Below are 12,500 nucleotides of genomic sequence, written 5' to 3'. Positions count from 1 at the left end.
GTTGGCGGTGAGAGTGGCAATATTGGGATTGTTTGAAGTTAAGGTGTTGGTGTGTTGTGTATTGGCTGCAGCAGCAGCTGCCACAGCCGCCGTTGGCAAGGCACTGAAGGTGGTACAAGTGAATGTGGGTGTAGCGGTGGCAAATTGTGAGGTGGGTGTTTGTAGTTGCATTTTAACTTGTTGCTGTTGTTGTTGCTGCTGTTGTTGATGTTGCTGTTGAGCAGCAGCTGCGGCAGCTACAGCGGCGGCAGCAGCCTGTTGCTGCTGTTGTTGTTGAGCCTGTTGTTGCTGTTGCTGCAGTACAGCCAGCTGGGCTTGTTGTGCCAATTGTTGTTGCTGTTGTTGAGCCAATTGGTGTTGCTGCAGCTGTTGTTGAGCCTGATACTGAGCCAAAGTGATTTGTTGAGGTTTGATTTCACTGATAATTTGTTGATTAAAACCATTGGCCGTAATGGTGGCCATGGTATGCTGCTGTGGCTGATGATGAGTGGGTATGGTAATGCGTGTTGGTGAAGGGGAAGGTATGGTTATTTGAGTACCTAGAAAAGATAAGATTAACAAACAATTTAAAACCTAAAAAAACTCATAGAAACATTTATTTAAATCTCTCCTTACCAGTGGTATCTGCAGGATGTTTTATTTGTAATATTATCTCTTCTCTAGGTCTGTTAGTTTTAAATTGCAATAGATCATTAAGTGTCAATTTCTCGGTCGATATTTGATCTACACTAATTTGTTGGGTATGTATGGTAGCAGCTTCTGCTACTTGTTGCTGTAATTGCTGCTGTTGTTGTTGGTGTTGTTGTTGCTGCTGCTGCTGTTGTTGCTGCTGCGGCTGTTGTTGAGCATCTAAAGGATCTTCTTCGATATCATTAACACCATTCGTCTCCATTTCCATTTCTTGGAATGATTCATTTTGTTCATTGTGTTCGGAATTTTCATTATTTGAAATATGAAATGCTGGCTCATCTTTGATGACATGATGTTCATCACTTTTCATTATGTGGCTTGTGTTGTTGTCATTATTGGAGTTTTGTTTTTGTTGGCCACTGCGAAAGGGATACTGTTTGCGTAGTCTGGAAGTGAAGGGTGAAATGAAAGAATAGTTTGATTTTGCTTGTTTTTCAAGAAATTTTAAGTAATTTTAAGATTAATCGATTATTTGTTTAGCCGAGTAATCGATTTGGCAATAATGGTATAATTTTTAAAAGAACTTAAGAAAATCCTTTCGATTTTAATGTATACAATATATAAAAATTTTATTTAATTATCAATTTGAAATAACCGATTAATCGGTTTATAGTTTATTCGATTAATCGTCAAACTGTGATTATGTAGAAAATCAATCAGATTTTTCTTTTTTACTGCTGCCGTAGTAATCGGTTAACGATTAGCCGAGTGCATGTTAATATCTTAAACAAATTTTATTCGATTATCAGTTTGAATTGACCGATTAATCGGTTCATAGTTTATTCGAATACCTACTCCTCAAACTGTGATTATGTGAAAACCCAAATAAATTATTCAGATTTTACTTTTTTACTGCTGTCGTCTTGTAATCGGTTAACGATTAGCCGATTGCATATTAATATCCTAAACAAATATTATTCGAATATCAATTTTATTCGATTAATTGATTCATAGTTTATTCGAATACTCGTCAAAATATAATTGTACAAAAACCCAAATAAATCAATCGGTTAACGATTAGCCGAGTGTATTTCAACTTTTTAAACAAATTTTATTTGATTATCAATTTGATGTAACCGATTAATCGATTTTTAGATTATTCGAATACTCGCCAAACTGTGATTATATGAAAAACCAAATAAATCAATCAGTTTTTACTTTTTTTACTGCTGCCGTCTAGTAATCGGTTTTACTTTTATACTTTTTTATACTTTTTCTTCTATTAAATCAATCGAATAAGTAACCGTTATTCCTCTTAATAAAATTTTTAAGTTTTTTAATCGTTTTCTTAAAAAATTTTTTAAATTTCTTTTAAAAATCTTCAAAATAAACTTAAAATAAAAAATTGAGCCATCTGGCAACTTTATTTTGTTTGCCCTGCTACTTTTTAGAAACAACTGTGGTGCTGTCAGTGACAGAATGTAACACAAAAAAAAACAACTACTCTCAATTTTATTTTTTTTACTCACACACAGAGACACTCAGTTTTATAATGAAAATTAACAACAACAACAAAAAATACCCACAATTTTTTTACACTCTTTTTTTTTTGTGCATTAAAATTTCTCACTCACAACTGTACTCGTTGTGGGTAAACGAAAAGAAAAAGAAGCAGCAGCAAAAAAATGAAAACAATATATAGCTACGAAAAAGAGATGATAAAAAAACAGAAAAAAAAAACAATAACAACAAATATTTTTATGATATAAACAGTGGGTTGTTTTAGGAAGAGTAAATTTGTTTAAAAATTTAAAGAATTTTTTTTTATGAAATAGTTAATTTTTTATTAAAAAAATATTGAAATTTGTTGCAAAGTTCATTTAGTTTTTTGTTATGAGTTTAATAAAGATGCTTTTTTGCTGATGAGTTTAAAATACACTCCAACTTCCTCTCTCTCTCACTTTTTACTAGTTTCACTATAAAACTCATAGAAAATTAAGAAGCTATTAAAGCAGGCATGGAAAATTGATATTTACAAATAGTACTAACAACAAAAATGGTATTTTATATTTTAGATTAGACTAGACTAAAGCTTAGACTTGATACTAACCGATAGACTATAGACTTTAGATAATATTAAGTATCTTAATACATTTCCATATCTAAATGTATTAAAGTACTATATTTCCCATGCCTGCATTTATATTATAAAAAAGAGTGTTGTCAATTGTAGCCAAAAAAAAAACTCTGCAAAGCGTGGAATATATTTTACAATTTTAATAGAAATGTTAATAATTTATAAACTATTTCCCAGCAGTTCGACGGGACAGTCCCGAACTGACCACTTAACCTACCACTTGTGGTGGCCCCTAGCCACCTGACTACCCAGGTGACCGACCATTTTAACATGGGCTTGTCCTACGAGGAAGTCAATTGTTACTCTACACCCTACAAAGAGCCAGTAAAGAGACAATTTTGCCTCCGCTCTCGCTTACAAAGGGGACACTAAAGTGACGACTGTCTTCATTCTCGATTACAAAAAGTTTATTTCTGACGAAAGACCAAAAACATACGAATTGGAGTCAGCCAGGTGGTAAGATATTAATGGAACTAAAATTTGGAAATTTCAAGTGTCTACTCTCCAAAATACTATGGGACAATAATGTAACGATTGACCTAAAAGTTATAAATTTGAGTCAACCAGATGGTGGCATATTAGTAGTCAGTAAAGAGACGACTGTCTCCGCTCCCGCTAACAAAGGGGACACTAAAGTGACGACTGTCTTCATTCTCGATTACAAAGGGTACATTCGTGACGATTGACCAAAAACATACGAATTACGATCATCCAGGTGGGTAACTATTAGTGGAAATTACTGTCTTTTTCCTATGCATTGACTCTTTGTCGAACTGCTGGGCTAGATAAATCATTACCTATTACTTGACATAGTGTTTACTTTTTAATAATTTGCAATAGTTTTAACAAATTTCTCTAACGATCTTCCGATTAACAATTTTGATGGCCCTTTTTGTAACCTACATCACTATAGTTGGGATTGTAGTGTTGTTGTTGTAACAAGGTTGGCTGTAACTGAATGCTCTTCCCTGGGGAAAAAACTTTCGATTGATACATCTATCGCTGGTTTGACAATCCTTTGCTGAGTATGACTCGGGTCATACCGGAGCGGAGATCCAATTGTCGTGGAAACGATTTAAACGGTTAAAGAGATTTTTCAACTTTTGAATTTTATGAAAAGTCAATTTTTTCTTTTCTACTTTTTCATTCAATTAAATGTCGACTTTTAGACTTTTCGACTTTAAGTATTTAATAAATAGTCAACTTTTCGATTTTTTCGACTTTTTGACTATTTTGGTTTTCTTTCGATTATTTTTTTTTTACTTTTTTCGAGTTTTCGATTTTTTCCGTTTCCCACTCTTTAGACTTTTTCCGACTTTTTTGGACTTTTTACGGCTTTATTCGACTTATCTACAATAGTCGTGTTATTGACTTTATTGGAACAAAATTGTCGATTTCGACTTTTTTCGACAAAAATTCGATTGTTTGATTATTCGAAAGTCGATTTTTAAAACCCTAATTAAAACATTCTTCGACTTTTTGTCGAAAAAAGTCGAAGTCGACTATTTTGTTCGAAAAAAGTCAAAGTCGACTATTTTGTTCGAAAAAAGTCAAAGTCGACTATTTTGTTCGAAAAAAGTCGGAAGTCGACTATTTTGTTCCAAAAAAATCGATAACACGACTATCGTCTATGAAAAAAGTCGACTTTTCATAAAATGCAAAAAGCCGACTTTTTATAAAGTAGTAACTCTTTAACATATTGCAGCTCAAAAAAACCCTACATTAGCCACACTTCTAATTAGCCTGACGGCAAATAAACGTAAAATTGACTCTTTGCACAAGTATCAGGTGCATTTTTCTTAAGAAATTCAAGAAAATATTTTACATAAAACAAAATGCTTTTTTTCTCTTCTGCCACAATTCCCATAAGTTTTACCTGGCATTTAACCAAAACTTTTGTATCTGCTTCAAATTACGCATAGCACTAACGCCCGGTGTTGAATTAAATTCGCGTACTATCTGTTCCCAGGCTTCGCGTACCGAATACTTGGAACGTTGTTTTTTGCGAAATTTTATATCAATCACTTCTTCATGCTGATGAAATAATGTATATAGGATTTCTTTTTCTTCATGAGTAAAACGTGGTGTCAATGAGGACATTTGATGACACTTGCCGCCTGTCGTTCCAGAGCCACTACTATTACCACCACCAGCACCGGAAATTGTATCGTCCACTTTAACCGTGACTGTAACGGCTTGTTGTGTACCATCCGTGGACATCATTCAATAAAATCTCATATACAAAATATTTTTTGCGTTAAAAACTCAATTAAATTTTGTTTTGTTGTTTTCTTTTGCTTGTTCTTCTTCTTCTTCAATGCGAAGCAAAAAAAATTTTATTAGTTTTTGCACAAATTTTGTTATTTATTTACTTGGTAAATAATCACTTATTTTTTTGCCTTTATTATTAAAAAAATCAATTTTTTTCACTCTAATTTTATCTCACACTTTTCTGCCGTTTATTACTGTCATGCTGTCTAGCTCACTCTTTTTGTACAACAACAAAAACTCTTTTTAATAATAACTCGTTGAAAATTTTTTTCTTTGCTTCTCCAACACAAGTATTGCAAAGTTTTGTTTTATTAAAATATTTATTAATATAACTTTTTTAACTTAATACATTTTCTTTTCGTTTATTATTTTATTTAATAAACATAATTATTTTTCTTTTTTTCTTAACAAAAAAAACGCGCAAAACCTTTCAGCTTTTTATTTATTCCACAATTTTTTTACTCCACTCACTCGGCCTTTCAATGAGCAACTGAATTTGCTTGCATTGTGTTTGCTTTACCTGAGTCGAGTCAGCCATTTTTCTATGTTGTGTTTATTTTGTTGTTGTTTTTTGGTTTTTGTTTCATTAGCTTGTTCTTTTTCTTTTCAATGAGATGAGTTGTTGCATTGGTATGAGTGAGTGTTTATGTTGTTTGAATGAGTACATAGCAATAACAGGGGATGCCAGATGGATTTTTTATATATATTAACTAAAAGAAAGTTTAAACTTTTAATGAAATTCGGAACTGATGTGGTAGTGAACAAAAATTTTTTCTAAATCTTTCGTTCTATAAATCGACTTTCGAATAATCGACTTTTTGTCGAAAAAAGTCGAAGAAAACAATTTTGTTCGAAAAAAGTGAAAACTCGACTATCGTCTGTGAATAAAGTCGGAAAAAATCGGGAAAAATGGAAAAATGTCGATAATAGTCGAAAAGTCGGAAAAAGTCGAAAATAGTGGAAAAGTCGGAAAAAGTCAAAAAGTCAGAAAAGTCGGTAAAAATTGAAAATAGTCGAAAAAAAATCGGAAAAAGTCAAAAATAGTCAAACATTCGAAAATGTTAAAGATCAAAAAAAGTCGGAATAAGTCGAAAATCGTTGACAAGTCTGAAATTTTCGAAAAGTCGGAAAAAGTCGAAAAAATGTCGAAATAGTCAAAAAGTCGAAAAAAGTTGAAAAAAATTAAAAGTCGAAAAAAGTCGGAATAAGTCGAAAAAAGTCGAAACTAGTCGAAAAAAGTCGAAACTAGTTGAAAATAGGCGAAAAAAGTCGAGAATGTGGAGAAGTCGAAAAATCGACTATTTACAAAATACTAAAAGTCGAAAAGTCTAAAAGTCGACTTTTAACTAACTGAAAAAAGTCGAAAAATCAACTTTGCATAAAATGCAAAAAATCAAAAAGTAGACTTTTAACTAAATGCAAAAAGTCGACTTTTACCTAAATGCAAAAAGTCGACTTTTCATTTTAACTATAGAACCCTAACTAGAACTTGAACTAAAGTGGAACTCAATTAAAACTTAACTGAAACTAAACTAGAACCTAACTTTTACTAAACTAAATCTTAACTAAAACTGAAGAAAAACTTAACCAAAACTGAACTAGAACTAAATTAAACTAAAACTTAGCTAGAACTTAAGAAAAACGGAACTTTTTTTACTTTTATATAATCAAGTTTGTTAATTTTTAACAAAAATTCAACATCTGGCAGCTTTATTCTACAGCACATTGTGAATTTTCTCCGTTTATCACAGTGTGGTTGTAAACTTTGCTAGGCTAAAACATAAACACTTAACAACACTATTATTTCATACTGGCAACAATAACAGGTGGTTGTGTTTGCTTTACACAATTTTAAACACTTTACAACACTTACAACTAGTTAATAAAGAAAAAACAATAAAATTTATGATTCTTTTTCTATTTTTTAGATTTTTGGCATTTCCATTAAAATTTCAAAACTTTTTTTTATAAAAATGAGTTATTCTATTAATGTTTACCCTTCCTCTATATCCTCCTCTATATTGGCCACTACATCTGGATAGAATTTCTTTAAAACTCTTTGCACTTCTGGCATTAATGTTTCAAATTTTGGAAATTTATCACGTCTAGGTGGTCCTCTATCTAAACCTGACCACAAATTGTGCTTGGAAGTGCGTGCATGTTGTGAAAATTCAATTTCAAATGCACCCTCTCTTGGCTCTAATTTACCATATTGATTGCGTATTAAAACAAATTGTCTGTCGGGTATTTGCATTTGTAAATATTTCAAAAACTCCTCTGCCTTTATGGAGAAAATTGGACATTCCAGGGAATGTTCTATATAGATAATAGAACGATTTTTATCGAAATTTGCTTCTGCAGACCAGTCAATTTCTTTGGGTTTCTTTTTGGCTGTATAAAATGGAAGATGGTTAATTACTAACAAAGATTAATGTCCAATAGGGAAAGGAGTTACCTTTTTTAGACATTTTCAAAGAGAAAATATAAGAAAAGTTTTTAAAATTTTGAATTTTTAAAGAAAATTTTAGAAAAATTAAAAATAATTTAACTTTAAGTTTAATTTTTAATATTTTTTTAAATTCTAGCTACCATGATTCCACCCTCTCGCCCTAATGTTACCCGCCTATCCGATGATTCCGTTATGTTGCGCTGGTATGTGCCCAAAAACGATGGTCTACCCATACAATTCTTTAAAGTACAATATCGCATGTTGGGCGATGCAGCACGCACAATACCCCGTGAAAACTGGCAAACAACGAATGAGGATATACGCTACAATAAAATGGATCGTAATAATGAGGGCTTTAAGAATTTCACATCATCGGTGACGGGTTTAAAACCTGATCGTTTCTATCGTTTTCGTATTATAGCCGTTTATTCGAATAACGATAATAAAGAGGGTAATACTTCTTCCAAGTTTTTCCTTAGACGTGGAGAAGATTTAGATTTATCTAATCTACCCGTACCCGAATTACAACGTATAGAACCATTATCGGAATCGGCGGTAATGTTGCAATGGTCATTAGCTCATACATCGGCGGCCACTGAAGTAGATGGTTTCTATGCTTACTATAGGCCAGCCTCATCGGCTGGTGAGTATATGAAAGCCACTGTAGATGGCATGCAGACAAGAAAATTTAAAATAGACATGTTAGAGGCTGGCACAACCTATGAATTCAAATTGCAATCCTTTAATGAAATGGCTGCTTCCGAATTCAGTTCCATAGTACAAGGCAGCACTAAGAGTAAGTAATACACATCTTCATATCTGGAAAAAAATCTAAATTTTTATTCTTTCCTTACAGAATCTCTTACCACCCCCACGCCCAGCTTACCCGAAAAAGAACCTGCTTCTAAACCCAATGAAGAGGATAATTCTTTGTACCCTGTAGTTGCCGGAGCAGCTGGTGGTGGCCTTTTATTACTAATAGTCAGCTTAAGTGTTTGCATGTGCATAAAAAGACGTAAAAATTCTCAAGCTGAAGGTATTTCCTTTAAAACATAACCTCAAAATTATGAGTTTTAATAATTGTGTTTTCTTTACAGAAGAAAATAAACCTCAATTGGATCATATACAAGCTGATTTTGTATCACCACAGGTTTTGGGTGTTAACAATCATCACAAAGCAAATAATCATCGTTTGAATGGTGTTTTGCCGCGAATGAATATTACACCAAATCCACTGGCTCAGGAGGCTGATAAGGTGAGAACTGAAAGATATTGTTTTGTTTTAATTTAGTCCCTATTATGCACTTTTTTTATTACAAAAAGGGGAAATGGAATTAAATATTGAAACTTGAACAGTACTTGAACAGAACTAGAACAGAACTAGAACAGAACTAGAACAGAACTAGAACTAGAACAGAACTAGAACAGAACTAGAACAGAACTAGAACAGAACTAGAACAGAACTAGAACAGAACTAGAACAGAACTAGAACAGAACTAGAACAGAACTAGAACAGAACTAAAACAGAACTAGAACAGAACTAGAACAGAACTCGAACAGAACTAGAACAGAACTTGAACAGAACTAGAACAGAACTAGAACAGAACTAGAACAGAACTAGAACAGAACTAGAACAGAACTAGAACAGAACTAGAACAGAACTAGAACAGAACTAGAACAGAACTAGAACAGAACTAGAACAGAACTAGAACAGAACTAGAACAGAACTAGAACAGAATTAGAACAGAACTAGAACAGAACTAGAACAGAATTAGAACAGAGCTAGAACAGAACTAGAACAGAATTAGAACAGAGCTGGAACAGAGCTGGAACAGAACTCGAACAGAACTAGAACAGAACTAGAACAGAACTAGAACAGAACTAGAACAGAACTAGAACAGAACTAGAACACAACTAGAACACAACTAGAACACAACTAGAATACAACAAGAATACAACTAGAATACAACTAGAATACAACTAGAACAGAACTAGAACAGAACTTGAACAGAACTAGAACACAACTAGAATAAAACTAGAACTAGAACAGAACTAGAAAAGAACTAGAACAGAACTAGAACTAGAACAAAACTAGAACAGAACTAGAACAGAACTATATCAGAACTATATCAGAACTATAACAGAACTAAAACAGAACTAGAACAGAACTATAACAGAACTAGAACAGAACTAGAACAGAACTAGAACAGAACTAGAACAGAACTAGAACAGAACTAGAACACAACTAAAACACAAATTGAACACCACTTAAACAAAACTAGAACAGAGCAAGAAGGAAACTACAACTAGATCTGAACTAAAACAGAACCTTAATTTATATATTTTTTAATTCCTATTTCCTTTTTTTCATCTTTCGATAAATATAATTTATCTTTTACTGCTTTTTATTGTAAATTAGTTGTTGTATTTTCTTTATATCAATACATCCTGTCTATTATATAAATATCTAAATTTTATCAAACAAATCAAAGGGGTTGTATGTTACTTTGCTTCAACGGCTGTTGTCTTCTAAAAGGTGTTGATTTTCCTGGCAACTATTTCCAACTACTATCTCACTAGCACAACATTTATATATAGTTTTTTTTTTTAATTTTATTTTTTTTATGAATTTATGTAAAAATTAGTTTTAAGTTTATTTTAAAATTTTGTAAATTATTTAAATTTCTTTAAAATTACAAAAACTTTTGCTTTTAAAAACACTTTGCACACTTCCCCTGTTGTGGAATTTGTTTAAAATTTCTTTGTATTGGTAGATATCTATATACAATTTCCTTAAATTGCTAAATATTGTATAAAATTGCTTTAAATTTGTATTAAGAAACTTGCCCGCATAAAAAGAATTTGGGGGATTTTTCAAAAAGTTTTTGGGAATTGAAATTTTTTAGTTGAAAATTATATATTTAATAAGAAATATGATAGAATTGCTTTAAAATACCTTCAAAACTTGATTTCGAACTTCCCCAGTTTGGGGGATTTTAGGAAATTTCATAAAAATTTTAGGAAATTTAGTTTTTTTGAGTGAAAATTGTGAAATTTAATAACAAATATTAAAAAATTAACTTTAAAATATTTTCAAAAGCTTTTTTAAGCTTCCCCTTTTAAGGGGATTTTGGAAATTTTCCAAAAAAGTGTTAGTTTTAAAGAATTTTAACACAAAAATGCACTTAATTTTTAAAAATGTTATAAACATGGTTTGTTATTTAATTTAAATGGGTTTTAAGACTTCCCCGTTGTTTGAGAGGATTTTGGGAATTTTCCCAAAAGTGTTTGGGAATTAAAATTTTTCCATTTCTGGATACAATTATTAAATATTTATCCCTTTACAGCTTAGAAACAACAAAAAAATAGATTTTTTAGGGAAAATTTACAACTTCTTATAAGTAAATATATCACCGCTTCTGTTAGACAGCTTTTCCTAAACTAATGCTTTAAAATACAAATATTTTCCTAAGCTTTTTTAAAAGTATTTTCTAAACTTTTATAAACAATATGAAACTAGCTTAGATATAGAAATATCAGCATGATTTATTTTAGAATCGTAATGTCATGGAATTACGTTTCATGACCACCACCAATAACACCACCACCAGCAGTTCGAACAACAGTTGTCACAATAGTACAGAGAAGCTTAATGCTGAACAACATGATTTAGCTCTGCAACATCTACAAACGCCACCACAACGTTCCACCTCATCTTGTGAGACTTTAGAAGCTTCCGAGGGTGTTACTCTAGCCAATGGTTTGGATCCTAATTCGCCTCTATCGAAACCTTTGCCTCCCCTACCCAGTAAGAATACAACAAAGTTAGCAAATCATACAACCTCAACGAAAATGCAACAACAACAATCGAATAATGCTTCCTGTTCTTCATCGAACTCATCAACCTTGCATAAATTAGCTAACTCTAATAATTTGAATAATTCACAGGCCCATATAGGATCGGGTATACATCATGCTCAACCCTATTATCAAACACCTCCTACCCCCACCTTAATGGCTAAAAGAGACTATCAGCAACCACCGCCTGTGCCACCACATCAAAATAATAATCACACTTCTATGTCGGCTATGAATCATCATCATCATCCATCTTTACCACCAACTGGACATCAAACCGCTCCCCTAACGCCCTGTTTAGATCAACAAAGACGTACATTAGATCGCAATGTACGTAATAATTTACCCTACAATCAAAATAACTCGAATATTCCGAATAATCATGATTCGTCCGCCATGAATTTGGAAGGTCTTACTACACGCATACCTTCTTTGAGAAGGACAAGACGTACATCCGGCAGTAGTTCAAATAATGGTGTCAACTCCATGTCCAGTAATCCCAACGGTGGTCTGGGTATACCTATTGCCGTGGCCGCCGGTAGTCCAAGAGTTCAACGTTCTCCTATGCCCGCCAGAGCGGCCATGATGAAACAACGCTCACGTTTGGGCAGTCACAATGATAACATCTCTTCGGGCAGTCTCAACAGTATTGAAGTGTGATGTTAAACAGTGTTAGCCGGATAGTAAGTTAGTGCTAAAGAGAGCAGAAGTTATGTAAGTTAGAGAATTTTTTGTTTTCTTTTATTTTTTTCTTTCTTAGTAATGAATACAGACTATTAAGTTTTAGTTTACTTTAAATTTAAATGTAAATAATTTAGCTTAAGAATTAGAACTATTAGTTTGTTTTATATACTTACTAACAGGGCACAAAAATGAGAGAAAGTTTTTTATAGATAAAGAGAGCTCAAATGAATTTAAAAATAAGAGAATGTTAAAAACTAAGACTGTAGACTACAAACTAGACTATAGTCTAGTCTACAGCCTAGTCTATAGTCTACACTAATCTATAGTCAAGTCTATACCCTAGTCTAGCCTATAATCAAGTCTTTGGTGTCTAATCTATAGTCTAGTATACAGTTTATTCTATAGTCTAGTTTTTATTCTAGTATATAATCTGCACTATAGTCTAGTCTATAACCTAGTCTATAGTCTAGT

The 12,500-nt window shown here is 32.4% G+C and overlaps 3 protein-coding genes across 5 annotated transcripts in view; 1 reads left to right on the top strand and 2 right to left on the bottom strand.

The window, feature by feature from the left end:
- Positions 1 to 5,532, bottom strand: part of LOC111677149 (regulatory protein zeste) — a 6,227-nt gene extending 695 nt beyond the window's left edge. Inside the window, exons 1-3 of the mRNA XM_023438221.2 lie at positions 4,644 to 5,532; positions 616 to 1,076; positions 1 to 539 (exon numbers count right to left, since the gene is read on the bottom strand). The exon at positions 1 to 539 is cut by the window's left edge and continues 695 nt beyond it. Coding sequence (XP_023293989.2) covers positions 1 to 539; positions 616 to 1,076; positions 4,644 to 4,990 — 1,347 coding nt within the window. The 5' untranslated portion in view covers positions 4,991 to 5,532. The remainder of the gene's footprint in view (positions 540 to 615; positions 1,077 to 4,643) is intronic.
- LOC111677148 (interference hedgehog) overlaps positions 1 to 12,325 on the top strand; it is a 51,686-nt gene extending 39,361 nt beyond the window's left edge. For 2 of the 3 annotated variants that reach the window (XM_046946026.1, XM_046946025.1), the window contains exons 5-8: positions 7,624 to 8,283; positions 8,344 to 8,523; positions 8,585 to 8,742; positions 11,043 to 12,325. In XM_046946026.1, the coding sequence (XP_046801982.1) occupies positions 7,624 to 8,283; positions 8,344 to 8,523; positions 8,585 to 8,742; positions 11,043 to 12,005 (1,961 nt within the window). In that variant the 3' untranslated portion in view covers positions 12,006 to 12,325. The remainder of the gene's footprint in view (positions 1 to 7,623; positions 8,284 to 8,343; positions 8,524 to 8,584; positions 8,743 to 11,042) is intronic. The other variant, XM_046946027.1, reaches the window with a different exon arrangement.
- Positions 6,948 to 7,544, bottom strand: LOC111677183 (selenoprotein H). Its single transcript, XM_023438271.2, has 2 exons — positions 7,494 to 7,544; positions 6,948 to 7,429 (listed from the first exon to the last, which is right to left on the bottom strand). Exons 1-2 carry the CDS (start codon positions 7,504 to 7,506, stop codon positions 7,032 to 7,034), a joined length of 411 nt encoding a protein of 136 aa, XP_023294039.2. The 5' UTR covers positions 7,507 to 7,544; the 3' UTR covers positions 6,948 to 7,031.
- Positions 12,326 to 12,500: the final 175 nt, after the last annotated feature.

Source organism: Lucilia cuprina, chromosome 3 (assembly GCF_022045245.1).
Source record: "Lucilia cuprina isolate Lc7/37 chromosome 3, ASM2204524v1, whole genome shotgun sequence".
In the NCBI taxonomy this organism is placed as follows: Eukaryota; Metazoa; Arthropoda; class Insecta; order Diptera; family Calliphoridae; genus Lucilia; species Lucilia cuprina.
This window is presented reverse-complemented; position numbering and strand designations above follow the sequence as displayed.